Below are 15,032 nucleotides of genomic sequence, written 5' to 3' on the forward strand. Positions count from 1 at the left end.
AGCAAGTCAATGGATCTGTGGCAGGAAAGCATGCTAAAGTGCATCCTTTAAAAAAAAAAAAAAAAAAAATAAAAAAAACTAAGCCCTAAAGTCTTCTCAAAAACTTTGAAAAAGAATGAAGTTTAAGCAGTATTTTCTTTCTCGTACATCACGAGACACAGTCTCAGTAATTACTGATGGGTTATATAGGGTATCACTAGGTGATTAGACACTGGCACACCCTAGACAAGAAGTTCAACCCCCTATATAAACCCTCCCCTTACTGGGAGCACCTCAGTTTTTTCGCCAGTGTCTTAGGTGTTGGTCACGAGTAAAGATGTGCTGTGCTCCACTGGAATATCCTACACTGGGGCAAGACATGCAACTGAATCCATTCAAAGTGTCTTTTCCAGGCCGAAATGGATGGTACCTGGGCCTCGTGTCCAAAAAAATTAGGTTTTACCTGTAATGCTTCTCTTTTTTTTAGAGAGCTGGACCCCGGGATCCAGTATTTGTTTTTTTCAGCCATAGCCCTAGCGGGGTGCTTTACAGGCCCAGAACTGCGGATCCCCCTATACAAAAGGGGGCCCCAGTTTCTGGAGGTTTTTTTCCTCTAAATTGAGCCCACTGTGAGAGGTGAAGATTGGGTCTGTTACATAGAACCTTGCAGCTGGATAAGGTAAGGGAGACTCCTTAAGAATTTTTCTAGTTCTAATAGGTTTCTCCTTTAAGTAAATGTATGCTATGCCTAGTCGCCACCGGGGGCTGTCAAGAGCACATACCTTTCATGCCTGATCTGTCTGTCTGAGTGTCCCTGCTGTACGCTCCTCCAAGCCATGCTCCAGGTATAATGTGGGAAGGGAGGTTTTCTCCTGCAGGGATTCTCCCCCCATGGATTAGGTTAGGCACAGAGAAGCGGTAGTATACCACACCGCCGCCACCACCATTACAGCAGCTTCCCATCCACTGGCCCTGCTCTCTCCTCCGCCCCAGCCTCCCCTCCATGCAGGTTTCGAGGATTGGAACCTTGGCTCTCGTGGGAAAGTAGCCTTTTTTGAAAAGACGAGGGGGGCGGAAGGGACGAGAGCGGAGGAGGGGGGGCAGAGCGTTAATGCAACGTTGGCGTGGTTAGACGCCCACATCACTGGCTACACAGGCTATAAAGTGCACTCTTTTGCAGGTGCACACAACCTATGGAGGGACACAGGCATTCCCTGGCAGCATTTACTTAAGCACCAGACTGGGTCTTGGTAGCAGTGGCAGTTGTTGAACTACATTGCCCAGCAGTCACTGCTTTTTTTTTGTGGTACCTCTACCTTTGTTGCTTGTCACTATCAGCAGAAGAGGTACAAATACCCTGAAAAACAGGGGCTCAAAGGGATCTCCCTCAGGCTCTGAAGACTAAAGTTCTCAAGGCTCTGGCATGAGGATTTTCAAGACAGATGGGGGCTTTCCACAATAACTCTAGGTTACAAACTAGAGTTCTGAGAATTCCCCTCTCCTCGTTTACTTTAATGTGGGGAGACTGCTACCCCCTCTGCAGCACCCCCCCCCCCCCCGAAAGACAACCTACCAGCGGCTTCGTGTTTTGCTGTTTATGCTATCAGAGAATATATCCTCCAGACCTCTCTCCTTACGCTTGGGTTGGTGCATAGGCATAGAATCTTATGGTTGAAAGATTGGTCAGCCGAAGCACCATGTAAGAAGAGTCTGGCCAGATTAAGGGCCCAAGGTATAACAGTAATAGACGACCTGCTCTTGATAGACTGGTCGGTAGACCGATTGGACCAAAACGTGGTCACCACAGTCAACTACCTGGAGTACCTAGGTTGGGTCCTCAACCTAGTCTCAAGTCTTCTTTAAAGCCAGTAAGAAGACTAGAGTATTTGGGTCTGGTCATAGATTCAGGTAGTCAGGGCAAAGAAGGGTCCTTCTATTCGCCTTTGTATGAGGCTGCTGGGGAAGATGGTGGCTTCATTCAAAGCAGTTCCCTATGCTCAGTTTCATTAGAGACTGCGGAAAAACAGTATCCTGTCTGCCTGGAACAAGAAGGTTCAGGCGTTAGATTTTCTGATGCGTCTCCTGCAGTGCATCGGGGGCCTCAGTTGGTGGCCGATAACCGAAAAACTGCAAAAAGGAAAATCCCTTTTACCAGTTACCTGGAGAGTGGTAACAACACATGCCAGTCTTTCGGGTTGGGGAGCAGTTCTCGAACAGTTGACTGTCCAAGGGAGATGGTCCAAGACCGAGAGGTCCTTACCCATCAACATTCTGGGAGATCAGTGCGGCGTACCTTGCCCTAAAAGCCTGGACACTCAGGTTCCAGGGTTGCCCTGTCAGGATCCAGTCCAACAATGCCACAACAGTGGCTTATATAAATCACCAAAAGAGGCCCCAGGAGTCGTGCAGCTCAGGGAGAAGTGAACCAGATCTTAATCTGGGCAGGAAAGCATGTGCCGTGCATATCGGCAATCTTCATTCCGGGGGTAGAGAACTGGCAGGCGGACAACTTAGTTGCCGGCAGTTAGTCTTCACCCGACATCTTTTTGGCCACATGCCAAAGATGGGGGATTCCAGATGTAGATCTCTTTGCGTCCAGGTTCAACAAGAAGATCAACAACTTTGTGTCAAGAACAAGGGAACCCCCTTATCTGGGACAGATGCGTTGGCGACTCCATGGCATCAGCTCTTACCGATTTATGCATTCCCTCCTATTCTGCTACTGCCACGACTTTGTCGCAGGATCAGGCAGGAAAAGAAGTCAGTACTTCTGGTGGCCCAGAAGAGCTTGGTATGCAGAAATAGTAAAGATGGCAGTAGGTACCCTGTGGACCCTACCGTCACGTCCAGACCTGTTATCCCAAGGTCCAGTGTTGCATCCTGCCTTACAAATGCTAAATTTTATGGTTTGGCTATTGAAACCCACATTTTAAAGAGTGGTGGGCTTCAGGCCCTGTGATTTCTAAAGAAGCCAGTTTCCATAATGATTTATCACAGAGTCTGCCTCCTGGTGTCAATCCAGGTTTGGCATCCCAGTACATATGTCATAGGTAGAATCCTTGACTTTCTGCAAATGGGGCTGGCCTTGAGTAGCATCAAGGGTCATGTCTCAGCCTTGTCAGTATTGTTTTTATGTCCGCTTGTTTCACATTCTTTGGTCCGAAGCTTTTTACAGGGGGTAACGTGTCTTAATCCTCCGATTAAGGCGACCCTAAACCCCTGGGACTTGAATTTAGTTCTGTCAGTTTTACGGAAACAGCCTTTTGAACCGATATGTCAAATTCCCTTGGTCCTGTTGACAAGGAAGTTAATTTTTTCTGGTAGCCATTTCTTCTGCTAGAAGAGTATCAGAATTAGCAGCTCTTTCCTGTAAAGAGCCTTAGTTAACCATGCACAAGGATAGAGTGGTATTGCGCCCTCATCCTAGCTTCTACCGAGGTTTCAGGTTGTCTTCTAAACCAAGATATTGTTCTTCCTTCCTTTTTTCCAGATCTGTGTTCTACGGAAGAAAGGTCACTACATTCTTTGGATGTAGTGAGAGCAGTCAAAGCCTATCTCGAAACAACTGCTCAGGGTCACAAAACGGATGTTTTGTTTGTATTGCCGGAAGGTCCTAATAGAGGACAGGCAGCGTCGAAATCTACTATTGCCAAGTGGATTCGACAAGTAATTGTTCAAGCTTATGGTTTGAAGCAGAAAGTACCACCTTTTCAGATGGAGGCGCACTCCACGAGGGCTTTTAGTGCCGTATGGACAGTGCATCACCAGGCCTCTTATGGCTCAAATCTGTAAGGCCACAACCTGGTCTTAGGTCCATACATTCACCAGATTTTATCAGGTGGATGTGAGAGGGCATGAGGTTATCGCCTTTGGGCGCAGTGTGCTACAGGAAGTGGTACAAGTTCCTCAGGTCTGATTATACCCTACTTGTTGTTCCCCCCTCCCCTCAGATAGCATTGCTCTGGGACATCCCATCAGTAATTACTGAGACCGTCGAGATGTACGAGAAAGAAAATAGGATTTTTATAACGGCTTACCTGTAAAATCCTTTTCTTTTGGGGGTACATCACGGGACACAGAGGTCCCTCCCCTCTTCTAATACACATATTGCTTTGCTACAAAACTGAGGTGCTCCCAGTAAGGGGAGGGGTTATATAGGGGGTTGAACTTCCTGTCTAGGGTGTGCCAGTGTCCAATCACCTAGTGATACCCTATATAACCAGTCAGTAATTACTGAGACTGTGTCCTGTGATGTACCTCAAAAGAAAAGGATTTTACAGGTAAGCTTTTATAAAAATCCTATTTGTCATAAACAAATTGATAGCATTCAAAATGTGTCCTAACTACCCCTGGTGCTTTCTGTGGCAAGATGGTACAGGAGACAGTTACCTATTGGGGGGCCCTAATGGCTCACCTGCCATTACAACCAGACCATTCTAAATAACTTTCTAATTTGCAAGGTCAAAAAGTACGGGGGTAGATGTGGGATGGTTGAACCCTACATGGTAGGGGTGCTACGGATCGTCACTGAGCCATGATCCGAACAGGTCACCTCGCTTGGATCGGCACAAGCCGTGGCTTCGACCTAGTTCCGAAGCGGTGGCCATCTTGGTGCCCCTGTCTGCGTTTACAATGTGATCGCTCCATCAAATGGTAAACAAACCAGCGTTATGACGCCGGTTCCTCTCTCCCCTCTGTGTACTGATCTGTACAGTGGAGGGGAGAGATCAGATGGCAGCAGCACTGTGGGCTGCATCTGTAGAGCCCACAGCGCTGCTCTGTGACAAGAGCAGTCACAGCCTCCATACCCTTCCAATACTCATCAATACCGTGGCATACCCTGCCAATACCCGGTAATACCCAGCCATGCCCAGCGTATATCACAGTGGGGGCGACGTATATCACAGTGGGGGCGACGTATATCACAGTGGGGGCGACGTATATCACAGTGGGGGCGACGTATATCACAGTGGGGGCGACGTATATCACAGTGGGGGCGACGTATATCACAGTGGGGGCGACGTATATCACAGTGGGGGCGACGTATATCACAGTGGGGGGCGACGTATATCACAGTGGGGGGCGACGTATATCACAGTGGGGGGCGACGTATATCACAGTGGGGGGCGACGTATATCACAGTGGGGGGCGACGTATATCACAGTGGGGGGCGACGTATATCACAGTGGGGGGCGACGTATATCACAGTGGGGGGCGACGTATATCACAGTGGGGGGCGACGTATATCACAGTGGGGACTATATGGTGGTTGAATTTTCACAGGTTTTTGAAAATTCTATTATTATTTGCTGATCCGAAAAATGATCCAATCCGGGACTCTGATCCGAGGAACGATCCGTTCCGTGAGTTTTTTGATCCGTTGCACCCCTACTACATGGATACCATCCCAGAAGATTTGTACAGAAACAAAGTTGGATGGGACTTGGCATGTACTATGTGGGGTTATAAGAACTACAAAAATTAAAATTAAAAAGGAGAAAATATACAGTTTTATTCAACATATATACATGAAAAGTTAAAACATTCAAAAACAGACACTATTAAAACCATTGTTACAGTGCAACTTAGCCAGGGCGCTGGTAATCCTGGTTGAAGAGTTCAGAGAGAGTAGCCACTCTGACTCTTTAACCACGATTAACACCACCCTGGATAAGTTACACTCTAACAATGGTTTTACTAGTATCTGTTTTTGAAAGTTTTAACTTTTCATGCATATATGTTAAATAAAACTGTGTATATTTTCTCCTTTTTAAACTTTTTTGATTTGTGTAGTTCTTATAACCCCACATGGTAAATGCAAAGTTCCATCCAACCTTGTTTCCGTTACTCATTTGCAATACACTATTAAAAAAAAAGTGCTGCAAATGGGGTGACCGTCAAAAGGTAAAAGAAATTTAAGGGAAACATTTTCTTTACACCAAAAAGATCAAGGAGGTCTATATGGGTGACATACTTTGGTTAGTATGGTGGAATCACTCCATTTTCTCATCCTTAGCCTGCTTTCACACTGCTCCCTTGAAAGAACGCATCAAAAACGCATTCTTTTTGGAAGCGTGTCTGGTGTGCTTACTCGTTACCCAACTCTCAGAATGCACCTATGAAACATGGACATGCGACTCAAAAAACGCACCAAAAAGGCCACCATTGCGTTTTTGATGCATTTTAATTTATTTCAATGAGCAGTGTTTTGGTGCGGTTTTGAAAAGAAAAAAAAATGCTGCAAGCATGACTTTTCGAAAAATGCATCACACCTACAGAGCAATCATGTGAAGAGTTCCACAAGATTTAAAGGGGAACATTTTTTCCTGGGTTCTCCCCCCACCCCAAGGTAAAAATGCACCAGTGTGAAAGGGCCCCCTAATCCCTTCAACAAACCAAACTATTATGATAGCAAATCAAAGCATTGCCTAAAATACTTACTAGTTCATATTCTCCAGATTCATATCCCGTCCTTTTTGACTTGCTGATTCGATCTGAGAAATCTACAAATTAAATAGTGAGCGCATGAGTGCATTTCCCCTACTTGACTGTGCAATAAAATTAAAACTTTGGGAGTGATTTAATAAAGGCTTTGCAATACATTTTGACACTTCTTACATGTTGTAATAGCTGCAATAAATTAACAAAACATTAATATCAGAATTTTCTACCTTAATACATTCTATACATCAAGATAAAAAAAAAAAAAAAACCTGCTGCTCCCAGCCCCCCCCCCCTTCTTATACTTAACTAATCCAGTGATGTGCACAACAGAGTAGAAGCTCTCTGGGCTCTCTCTCTCCTCATTGAACAGAGAGGAAGCAGTGGGAGCCATTGACTCCTGCTGCTGTCAATCACAGCTAGTGAAGAGGGGAGGCAGGGCCAAGTCAGCTGTGTGTGTGTGTCAATGGACACAGAGCCAGCCCAGGAGCAAGCCTGCACGAGTGCCCCCACTGCAAGCGGCCTGCTATAGAAGCACTCAGCGGGGAGCGGGGGGAGGGGGGGTTGGAGAAGATTATGATCAGGGCTTCTCTGTGCCAACCCATGGAGCAAGTATTACAGGTTTGTAACTTTAAAAAAAACTTACATTTACAATCACTTTAAAGAGGAAGTAAACCCTGATGAGTTTACTTCCTCTTTCATTCCCTGCAAAGGTAAAGCATAATGGACTACTATGCATCGCATAGTAGTCCATTATGTGTCACTTACCTGACACAGGAGCCAGCGATGTCACCGCTGTCCCCTGTAGTCCGGCGCATCCATCTTCTCGGTGGGTCTTCGCTGCTCCGCCGCTGTCATTCGGCGAAGCCGCGATTACGCCACTCCCACGCATGCGCACGGGAGCCGCCACGCGTGGCATATTCGCAGTTGACGGTGCCACGCTCAGTGCGCCTTTGTCTACGGCGCATGCGCTGTAGACAGCGGTGCCTGTCTTTTGGTAAATATCTCCTAAACCGTGTAGGTTTAGGAGATATTTCTTGGACCTACAGGTAAGCCTTAATCTAGGCTTACCTGTAGGTCAAAGTGTGTTGCAAGGGTTTACAACCACTTTCAGGAAGCTGGAGGTAAATTGAACCAATTCCATATTGGGTCTTAATTTTACCTCCATGTTTTTTCCCCACTCCACACCATCAACGGCACAGGATCATCTGTCTCTAGGATGCTGTCCACCACGCAGGGTCACTGGTGTCTAGGAAACAGGTGGCTGACAGCTCCCTAGAAACCAATAAAATTGGGGATGAACATACACAGGACTAATCAGGCACTTAGGATGGACACAGGGCTGATCATGGGCACTATGGCCCCAGTGCTGGCCCACAACCATGTCTTCATAAATGCTGCCTGAGGTGGCCTCCTCAGTTGGCATCACAGGTGGCAAGGCCCTGTGGAATAATTTTTGTAAATTCTGGCACATCTTTGTAACAAATTCATGTACATTTCTAACAAGTACACAAATCTGTCGCATGCACCAACATTTGTTGTATGGGAGCAAGACGCATTTCCAAAGAGAGTTTGTGCCACTCTTTATGAATTTCATGGTTCATCTGTGCTGGGGACACAACAGGGAGTGACAGGAAGTCTCCTCAAGCTGAGGGGAAATCCTCTCTAACAGCTGTCATCAGGAACAAGAGTCTTCAAAAAATAATTTACCTTCACACCCTGTTCCCAACAATGGTCACAGGACAAATAGGGTAAATCTTTCCAGCCAGTAAACAGACAAACAGCAGAACTAAAGTCATTTTTAATGTAAACATATTGAAAAATGGCATCTTGTAGTGTCTATTGTGCTAATATTCTCAGCACTTGTAGGAGGCGAAGGAGGTGGTTCTACTTTCTGAAGGAAGGGATGGTATTTCACCACAGGAAGTTCTCTGCACCTTTGTCAGCAAACGTGAGGGAAGTTTCATCTTCACCCCAACAAAAGCCATACAAAAATTGACACATGCAGCCCCCAAGCCACAGGTTGGGTACTAAGGGTATAAAAGGAAACCCATTCTAGTGTAATTTGCCTTATTATAAAAGTATTTTTTTTTTTTTAAGTTTTTAAGTTTTTCTCATCTCTACACCAACTAGGACGACTACTTCTTCCGCTGCCATAGCAGAAAGTAAAATTTTGCCAAAACCTGCACTTTAACCACTTACAGACCGCCCACGGTTGTTAGACATCGGTACTTTGAAGAGGATCGTCGTTATGGCAGCTAGCTAGCTGCCATGACCCCGGTATTCTCTTCTTCGGCTGGTGGTCTGCTTTCCGATAAGAGTGGTGTCCCCGCGAGATCACTTATTGGCGGTGGGAGAGGGCCCCGTCGTGTTCCAGTGCCGTCGGCAGCTATGGAGGTGATCGGGTCCGGTCAAGTCTGTGGTATGGAGATGAATGAGGGGAAGATGGCCCCCACTCGTCTCTATACCACTGCAGGGTGGAAGCGATGTCAAAACATCACTTCCGCCTATAGCTCTCAGAGACATTTTTTTATTTTATTTTTTTATATTGCATTTTAGTGTAAATATGAGATCTGGGTTTTTTTTACCCCAAATCTCATAATTATGAGGTCTGTTATGCTCTTTTTCAATTACAAGGGATTTTTACATTCCTTGTAATAGGAATAAAACTGACGATATTTTTTTTTAAAGAACAGTGTAAAAAAATAAAAAGGTAAAAGAAAAACAAAAAAAACAAAAGAAAAAAAATGCGCCCCTGCCCGCTGAGCTTGCGTGCAGAAGCGAACGCATACTTGAGCAACACCCGCATATAAAAACAGTGTTCAAACCACACGTGAGGTATCGCCATGATCATTAAAGCGAGAGCAATCATTTTAGCCCTAGAACTCCTCTAACTCAAAACATGCAACCTGTAAAAAAATTTAAATGTCGCCTATGGAGATTTTTAAGGGTAAAAAGTTTGTTGCCATTCCACGAGCAGCTGGAATTTTTAAGCATGACATGTTGGGTAACAATTTACTCTGCGTAACATTATTTCTCACAATATAAAAAAAAAAAATGCTAACTTTAATGTCTTATTTTTTAATAAAAAAAAAGTGTATTTAAAAATAAATAAAAAAAAGTGCGCTTGTAAGACCGCTGCGCAAATACAGTGTGACAAAGTATTGCAACGACCGCCATTTTATTCTCTATGGTGTTAGAAAAAATATATATATAATGTTTGGGGGTTCTAAGTATTTTTTTTATAAAAAAAAAAAAAAAAAAAAAAAAACACAACTTGTAAATACAAATTTCAAAGCGGTTAAACTTACCTAGTCCTTTAGTGCCAACCCTCTTGTCTTTAAATTTATCATAAGCTGCATTGGGGTTGACAATTATATGCTCTACGCTGGTACTGGTCAGTTCCTCCTGGATAATAGGAAACAATAACATACATGAATTAGCAGCTTGTATTGCACTATTTGTTAGAACACAGAGACTGAAAGTAATGTATCTCATAGTACGTGCAAATGAGATAATAAAATCAGGAACTGAATCAATAGTCAGCATTCATTACACATTTAAACTGCAATGATTGAATAGGATTCTAAAATCTGAGAACTCCTACATGTGAGCGATAAATCATTAGATTACCTGCAAATGTTGGGAAATCTGGATTTTTTCAGTAGTGTCCTGTTTGAAAATCTGATTGTAAATAATTTCAGTACCTTAGACTGATTGGCACAAGGAATGCTCAGCGGTCTAGCGGGCTTATTTAATAAGGAAATGCACTGACCCATACTTACCATTAATAGTTTATCTTTTTCTTTGACTAAGGCAAACTGATTTTTTTTTTTTACCACATTATTAAATAAGCCCTCGCATATCATGAAATAATGTAAAAGATTCAAAACAAAATCTCAAGTTTATGCGATTCCAATGTGTAAATCAGTAATTCCTGGAAATTGAAAATTAGCAGACAAGACTCATTGATTGGGTTATATTCTAAATATGTCAAAGCAAGGAATTAAATAATATTCATGCAAAAGGGAAAAATGTCCTCAGGTAAAAGCGGTGATGAAGTTAGGGGACAATATAAGATGCACTGCAGTTTACAAGGATTTAAGAAAATATTAAAACAATCTGTATTTGGAGAAAAAAAGAAAAATCAAAGAAAAGTAGACAACAAGATGGAAAGCAAACTGCATAAGAATGCTCAGACATGGCATGGAAAAATGGACACAAACCTATCAAAGTTTGTTTCGGTTTCATTCACATGGGCGTTGACACCCGTTCTGCAGTGTTTGTTATTGCATCTGCCTTGAGCTGCACGCAGGCAGCCTATAGAGGTGGATACAGACGCACCCAGACATAAAATATAACATGCATTCAGGAGTGGGTACACAGATCTGAAACCGGATCCTTGCACCCACTCCTGACCACATGTGAAATTTAACAAAAGGTAACAAACACCACCTGCATGCATGTGTCAACGCCCGTCTGAATGAAACCCTTTGCCCATCTAAGCACATGGCATGGCTTTGACTTATGGCTGAGCTCACTGGGCTTCATTGTAAAGGAAGCTAATCTGATCTGTGCAGATCTCTGAAGGATAGAAATCCATCTCTAGTAAAAATTCCATATTCCCTTCCATAAAAAAAAAAAAAAAAAAGCATGAGCAGGAAGATTTTTGTATTGCAGAAGAAACATACCATGTTCCTTCTGCAATAAAAGCTTCTTACTTTCCTGCTCACAAACTTCTTTATGCATACCTCTGTGCTAGGATGAATTACCTCCCATGTACATGTGCAGGAGTTACATCATCCCAGGCTGGTCAAGTCAGATGGCCAAATTTCTGAACCCAGGAAGTGGCGATATTGGTAGCAATGGGGGTTCAGGGAAGCCGCTTCGCTGGAGAGGAGGTTAGTATTGCAGACTTTCGTTAACTTTAATAGTTTGTGCGCTTTGATCCTCTAACATTATAAAGCACTACACTCATTCCAGACAAATTTTCATACAGCCCAAACTAATTCAACAAATATCGGTCTATTGTTAAGTAACCACCTGAGCACAATGAGTGTAGGCATTAAACAAAATTCCTAGAGAAAATCTCCTGTGTCCTGCTGATCTCCCCTTGTCACCACTATTACCAACAACAAATTCCACTTGACCTTGCTTTGTGCACTGGTCCCAATCATTTGGTGGAGGGGGGATTATGGTGTGGGGATTGTTTTATTATTTTAGGGGTTGGGCTTGGCCCCTTAATTCCAGTGAAAGGAACTCTTAAGGTGTCAGCATACCAAGACATTTTGGATGATTTCATGCTCCCAACTTTGTGGGAAAAGTTTGGAGTTGGTCCCTTCCTGTTCCAACATGACTACGCACCAGTGCCCAAAGCAAGGTCCGTAAAGACATGGCTGAGCGAGTTTGGGGTGGAGGAACTTGGCTGGCCTGCACAGAGTCCTGACCTTAACCTGATAGAACACCATTGGGATGAATTAGAGCGGAGACTGCGAGCCACTGCGCAGGGACTGACCTGTCACAGCGCCATTTTCCCCTATGGGATCCGATGACGGGTGGAAAAAATAGCTTTTTCCTCCGTCACACTTTTTCGGATCAGAGCGGGTTGGATGTCAGCGGACATGTCACCGCTGACATTCGACGCTCCAAAGACCTCTATGGAGCATCCGTTCAGGTCCGCCTGAAAAACTGACAGGCGGACCTGAACCGATCATCCGTGTGAAAGGGGCCTAAGAACAAAGGTAGGGTGGGACTGAACTCCACTTTAAAGGAATAATCAAGATGCTCAAACTTTCAGCTGCCTACAGCTCTAGATCTAATGATCATTCTGACATTGCGTTTTTAACTAACAGCAATCTCTGCTAAAACAGGTTATCATATGCGCAGTTTGAACTGCCTTGATTGTTACAAGATATAACCCCCTTTGTACTAATAAAAGCAATGCGATTTTTTTGAAAAACGTATTGTTTGTGTTTATGGTCAAAAACAATAGAAAAAAAAAAAAACTGTAAAAAGAAGATAGATTGATGATAAAGAATAGCCAATCAGATGAAAGAACAGAAACCATGCAGCCAGTCAAAATGACAGCAATTGGATAGAATATAGTTGGACAAATACAGAAGGCCTTAGAGCCGGTTCACACAGCGGGCGATGCGAGGCGACACGACTCGCCTCGCCTCGCAAGTCGCCCCCGTTCTGTACAATGGAACCGTTCTGAGAGGAGCGACTCAAGTCGCTCCGACTCAGAAAAAAGGTTCCTGTACTACTTTTGGGCGACCTCGGGGCGACTTGCATTGACTTCTATACAGAAGTCATCTGCAAGTTGCCGCTGAGGTCGCGGCAGGTCGCGGCGAGGCAAGTCGGAGTCGCCTCGCCTCGCCTGCAGTGTGAACCGGCCCTAAAACACAATACATAAGCAGGAGGGAAAAATCATTTTCTTAAATCCATGTTTACAAACAACACTTGCTGCGTTTAAATATCAGGATTAGTAAAACACAAAAGCAAAAAAGCCACAGTGAGAGCACAGAGGGAATCAGACAGCAGGCTTCTTACCAGCTCCTTGCAGTGTTCCCCAAGAGGTGAGTGAAAGATAAAAAATACAGTTACAAATAAAAAGAAAGAAGAGAACCGGTATTAGACAATTAAACATGCAACAACTTTACAATTAGCTCACAGTACCTGTGGTAGAAGATCCAGACTAGAAAGAGAGCTCCTTTTAGAAGTCATGTAGGTCTTTGCCTTGTTTTGTGTTCACCCAGCCCACAACATGTCCAAATTAATCAGACCCCCGATCCCACCCAATGTGGCCCTCTTCAGAATTACCTCTTTCATTTTAATTTGGATAAAAAGATCAAATTGGTTTACGTTCCAAGCATGCCAACCAATGCACACACTATGAGCAGATGGTTGTACAATAGTAGAGCTTAGAGCACATATTGCAGCACTGAACTGTAAACTGAAACTGCTATCCATATACCACCTGCACCGGAGATGCAAAAGCTCCCATCATTTATAAGCAGACCAGAAGGGACACACGTGGGCCCCCAGCTGAACTTGACTGAAACTTGTGTCTACAGAACTATGGGGTTCATTTACTAAAACGGGAGTGTGCAAAATTTGGTGCAGCTGTGCATAGTAGACAATCAGCTTCCGATTTGCACTTGTTCAATTAAGCTTTGACAAAACAGCCTGCAAGCCGATTGGTTTTTATGCAGAGCTGCACATTTTGCACTCTCAAGTTTTAGTAAATCAGCCCCTACGAGTTAACCAACCTCGAAGTGCAGATGAACTTGCTATTATTAGTTGCCCAACTGCTGAACATGCAAAGTTAGCCATTATAAATTGGATGGTGAAAAGGGCTTAGATTGAAGAGATAAGTGCAGCGAAAACAAAATAGTCCGAGACTAGCAAGGTTACTTCAGCAATGTGAAATTAAAGCAAATTAGTTGCGATTTTGTTAAAAATGCAATTCAGAGCTGACAAACATGAAGGGTGAATAAAAAGGAGGATGACAATTGTTCTGTTAGAAATCATGGTACATGGACTCTGGAATTGATGTTGCGGCACTTGCAAGACTTGGGTATCCGGTCCCGGAGGGACCTCCAATGGGGACATGCTTATTCCATTTCAACTGCTTTGGGCATTTTCCTTTTCTTCTCCCCCCACCCCGGAGTTTTCTTTTGGCGTTTGTCTATGAGGTATAGGACTCAAACTCAGGGCTCTATTGTCCCAACCATTATAGCGGGTTTCTACATATGTCATAGCAATTTATGCTTGCATTATTTTTCTGTGCTGTTGCCGAGATCTCGGTTCATTCCCCACTCGTATGCAAGGATGAGGAGCTCCTGAATTTTGCAATCTGTACCGTTTCCATAACCTGACACCTTTTATATATGTGACTCGTGTACGGTGCCTTATTCAGGACTAGGTTTGCCTTTAATGTTTATATCACTTGGTGCTTTTCTAAAATAAAAAAGCATTTATACAGAAATCATGGCACATGAAATATGAACCAATGTTTTACACTTCCTTTTTGAAAAATATACAGTGAATGGCTGAGCAGCGCTCGCCTGACTCAGTTTTGCTCCGGGAGCAGGATGAGAAGTTCCATTCTCGCTGCAGGAACACAGCCGCTGTTAAGGGAAAATTCACACAAAACAAACAGCTGTTGGAGAGGTAAATTGCAAAGGTTTTTTTCTCCAACTGCTGTCCACTCTGGCTGCAGTAGGGGGCAGTATGATGCACAATTCAGCACACACCACAGCTTTGTTTCCCTCACTGAATTTTATTTGAAGCTTACAAAAGAATTAGAGTTTTAGATCACTGTACAGTAGCTCAATGTGCTGTTATACAGTGACATGCGATCCTGTATGGTGAGCTGTGATAAAATGCAGCATGTCTGCATATTAGTGCAGCTCTGGGCTGTGTTGCAGCTTGAATGGGACACACAAAAAAAAAAAAAATGGTTGTGTGTCCTTACAGTGACCCACATTTTACAACGCAGTAAACCGCCGCAGTGTGAGTTCAGCCTTACTGAATGTTGCTGAGGCTACATACAGCATATACAGTGCATACAGCAAGTAACTCTAGTAGTGAAGGTAATAGTTTGGACC

General features: G+C 43.9%; 1 protein-coding gene across 1 annotated transcript in view; it reads right to left on the reverse strand.

Moving 5' to 3' along the window:
• DCTN2 (dynactin subunit 2) overlaps positions 1 to 15,032 on the reverse strand; it is a 73,832-nt gene that overhangs the window by 31,756 nt on the left and 27,044 nt on the right. Inside the window, exons 3-4 of the mRNA XM_077483605.1 lie at positions 9,732 to 9,828; positions 6,421 to 6,482 (exon numbers count right to left, since the gene is read on the reverse strand). Of these exons, the coding sequence (XP_077339731.1) occupies positions 6,421 to 6,482; positions 9,732 to 9,828 (159 nt within the window). The remainder of the gene's footprint in view (positions 1 to 6,420; positions 6,483 to 9,731; positions 9,829 to 15,032) is intronic.

The sequence above is a fragment of the Lithobates pipiens genome, unplaced genomic scaffold, assembly GCF_037356315.1.
Source record: "Lithobates pipiens isolate NorthernLeopardFrog02 unplaced genomic scaffold, aLitPip1_a1.2 Scaffold_16, whole genome shotgun sequence".
Taxonomy (NCBI): domain Eukaryota; kingdom Metazoa; phylum Chordata; class Amphibia; order Anura; family Ranidae; genus Lithobates; species Lithobates pipiens.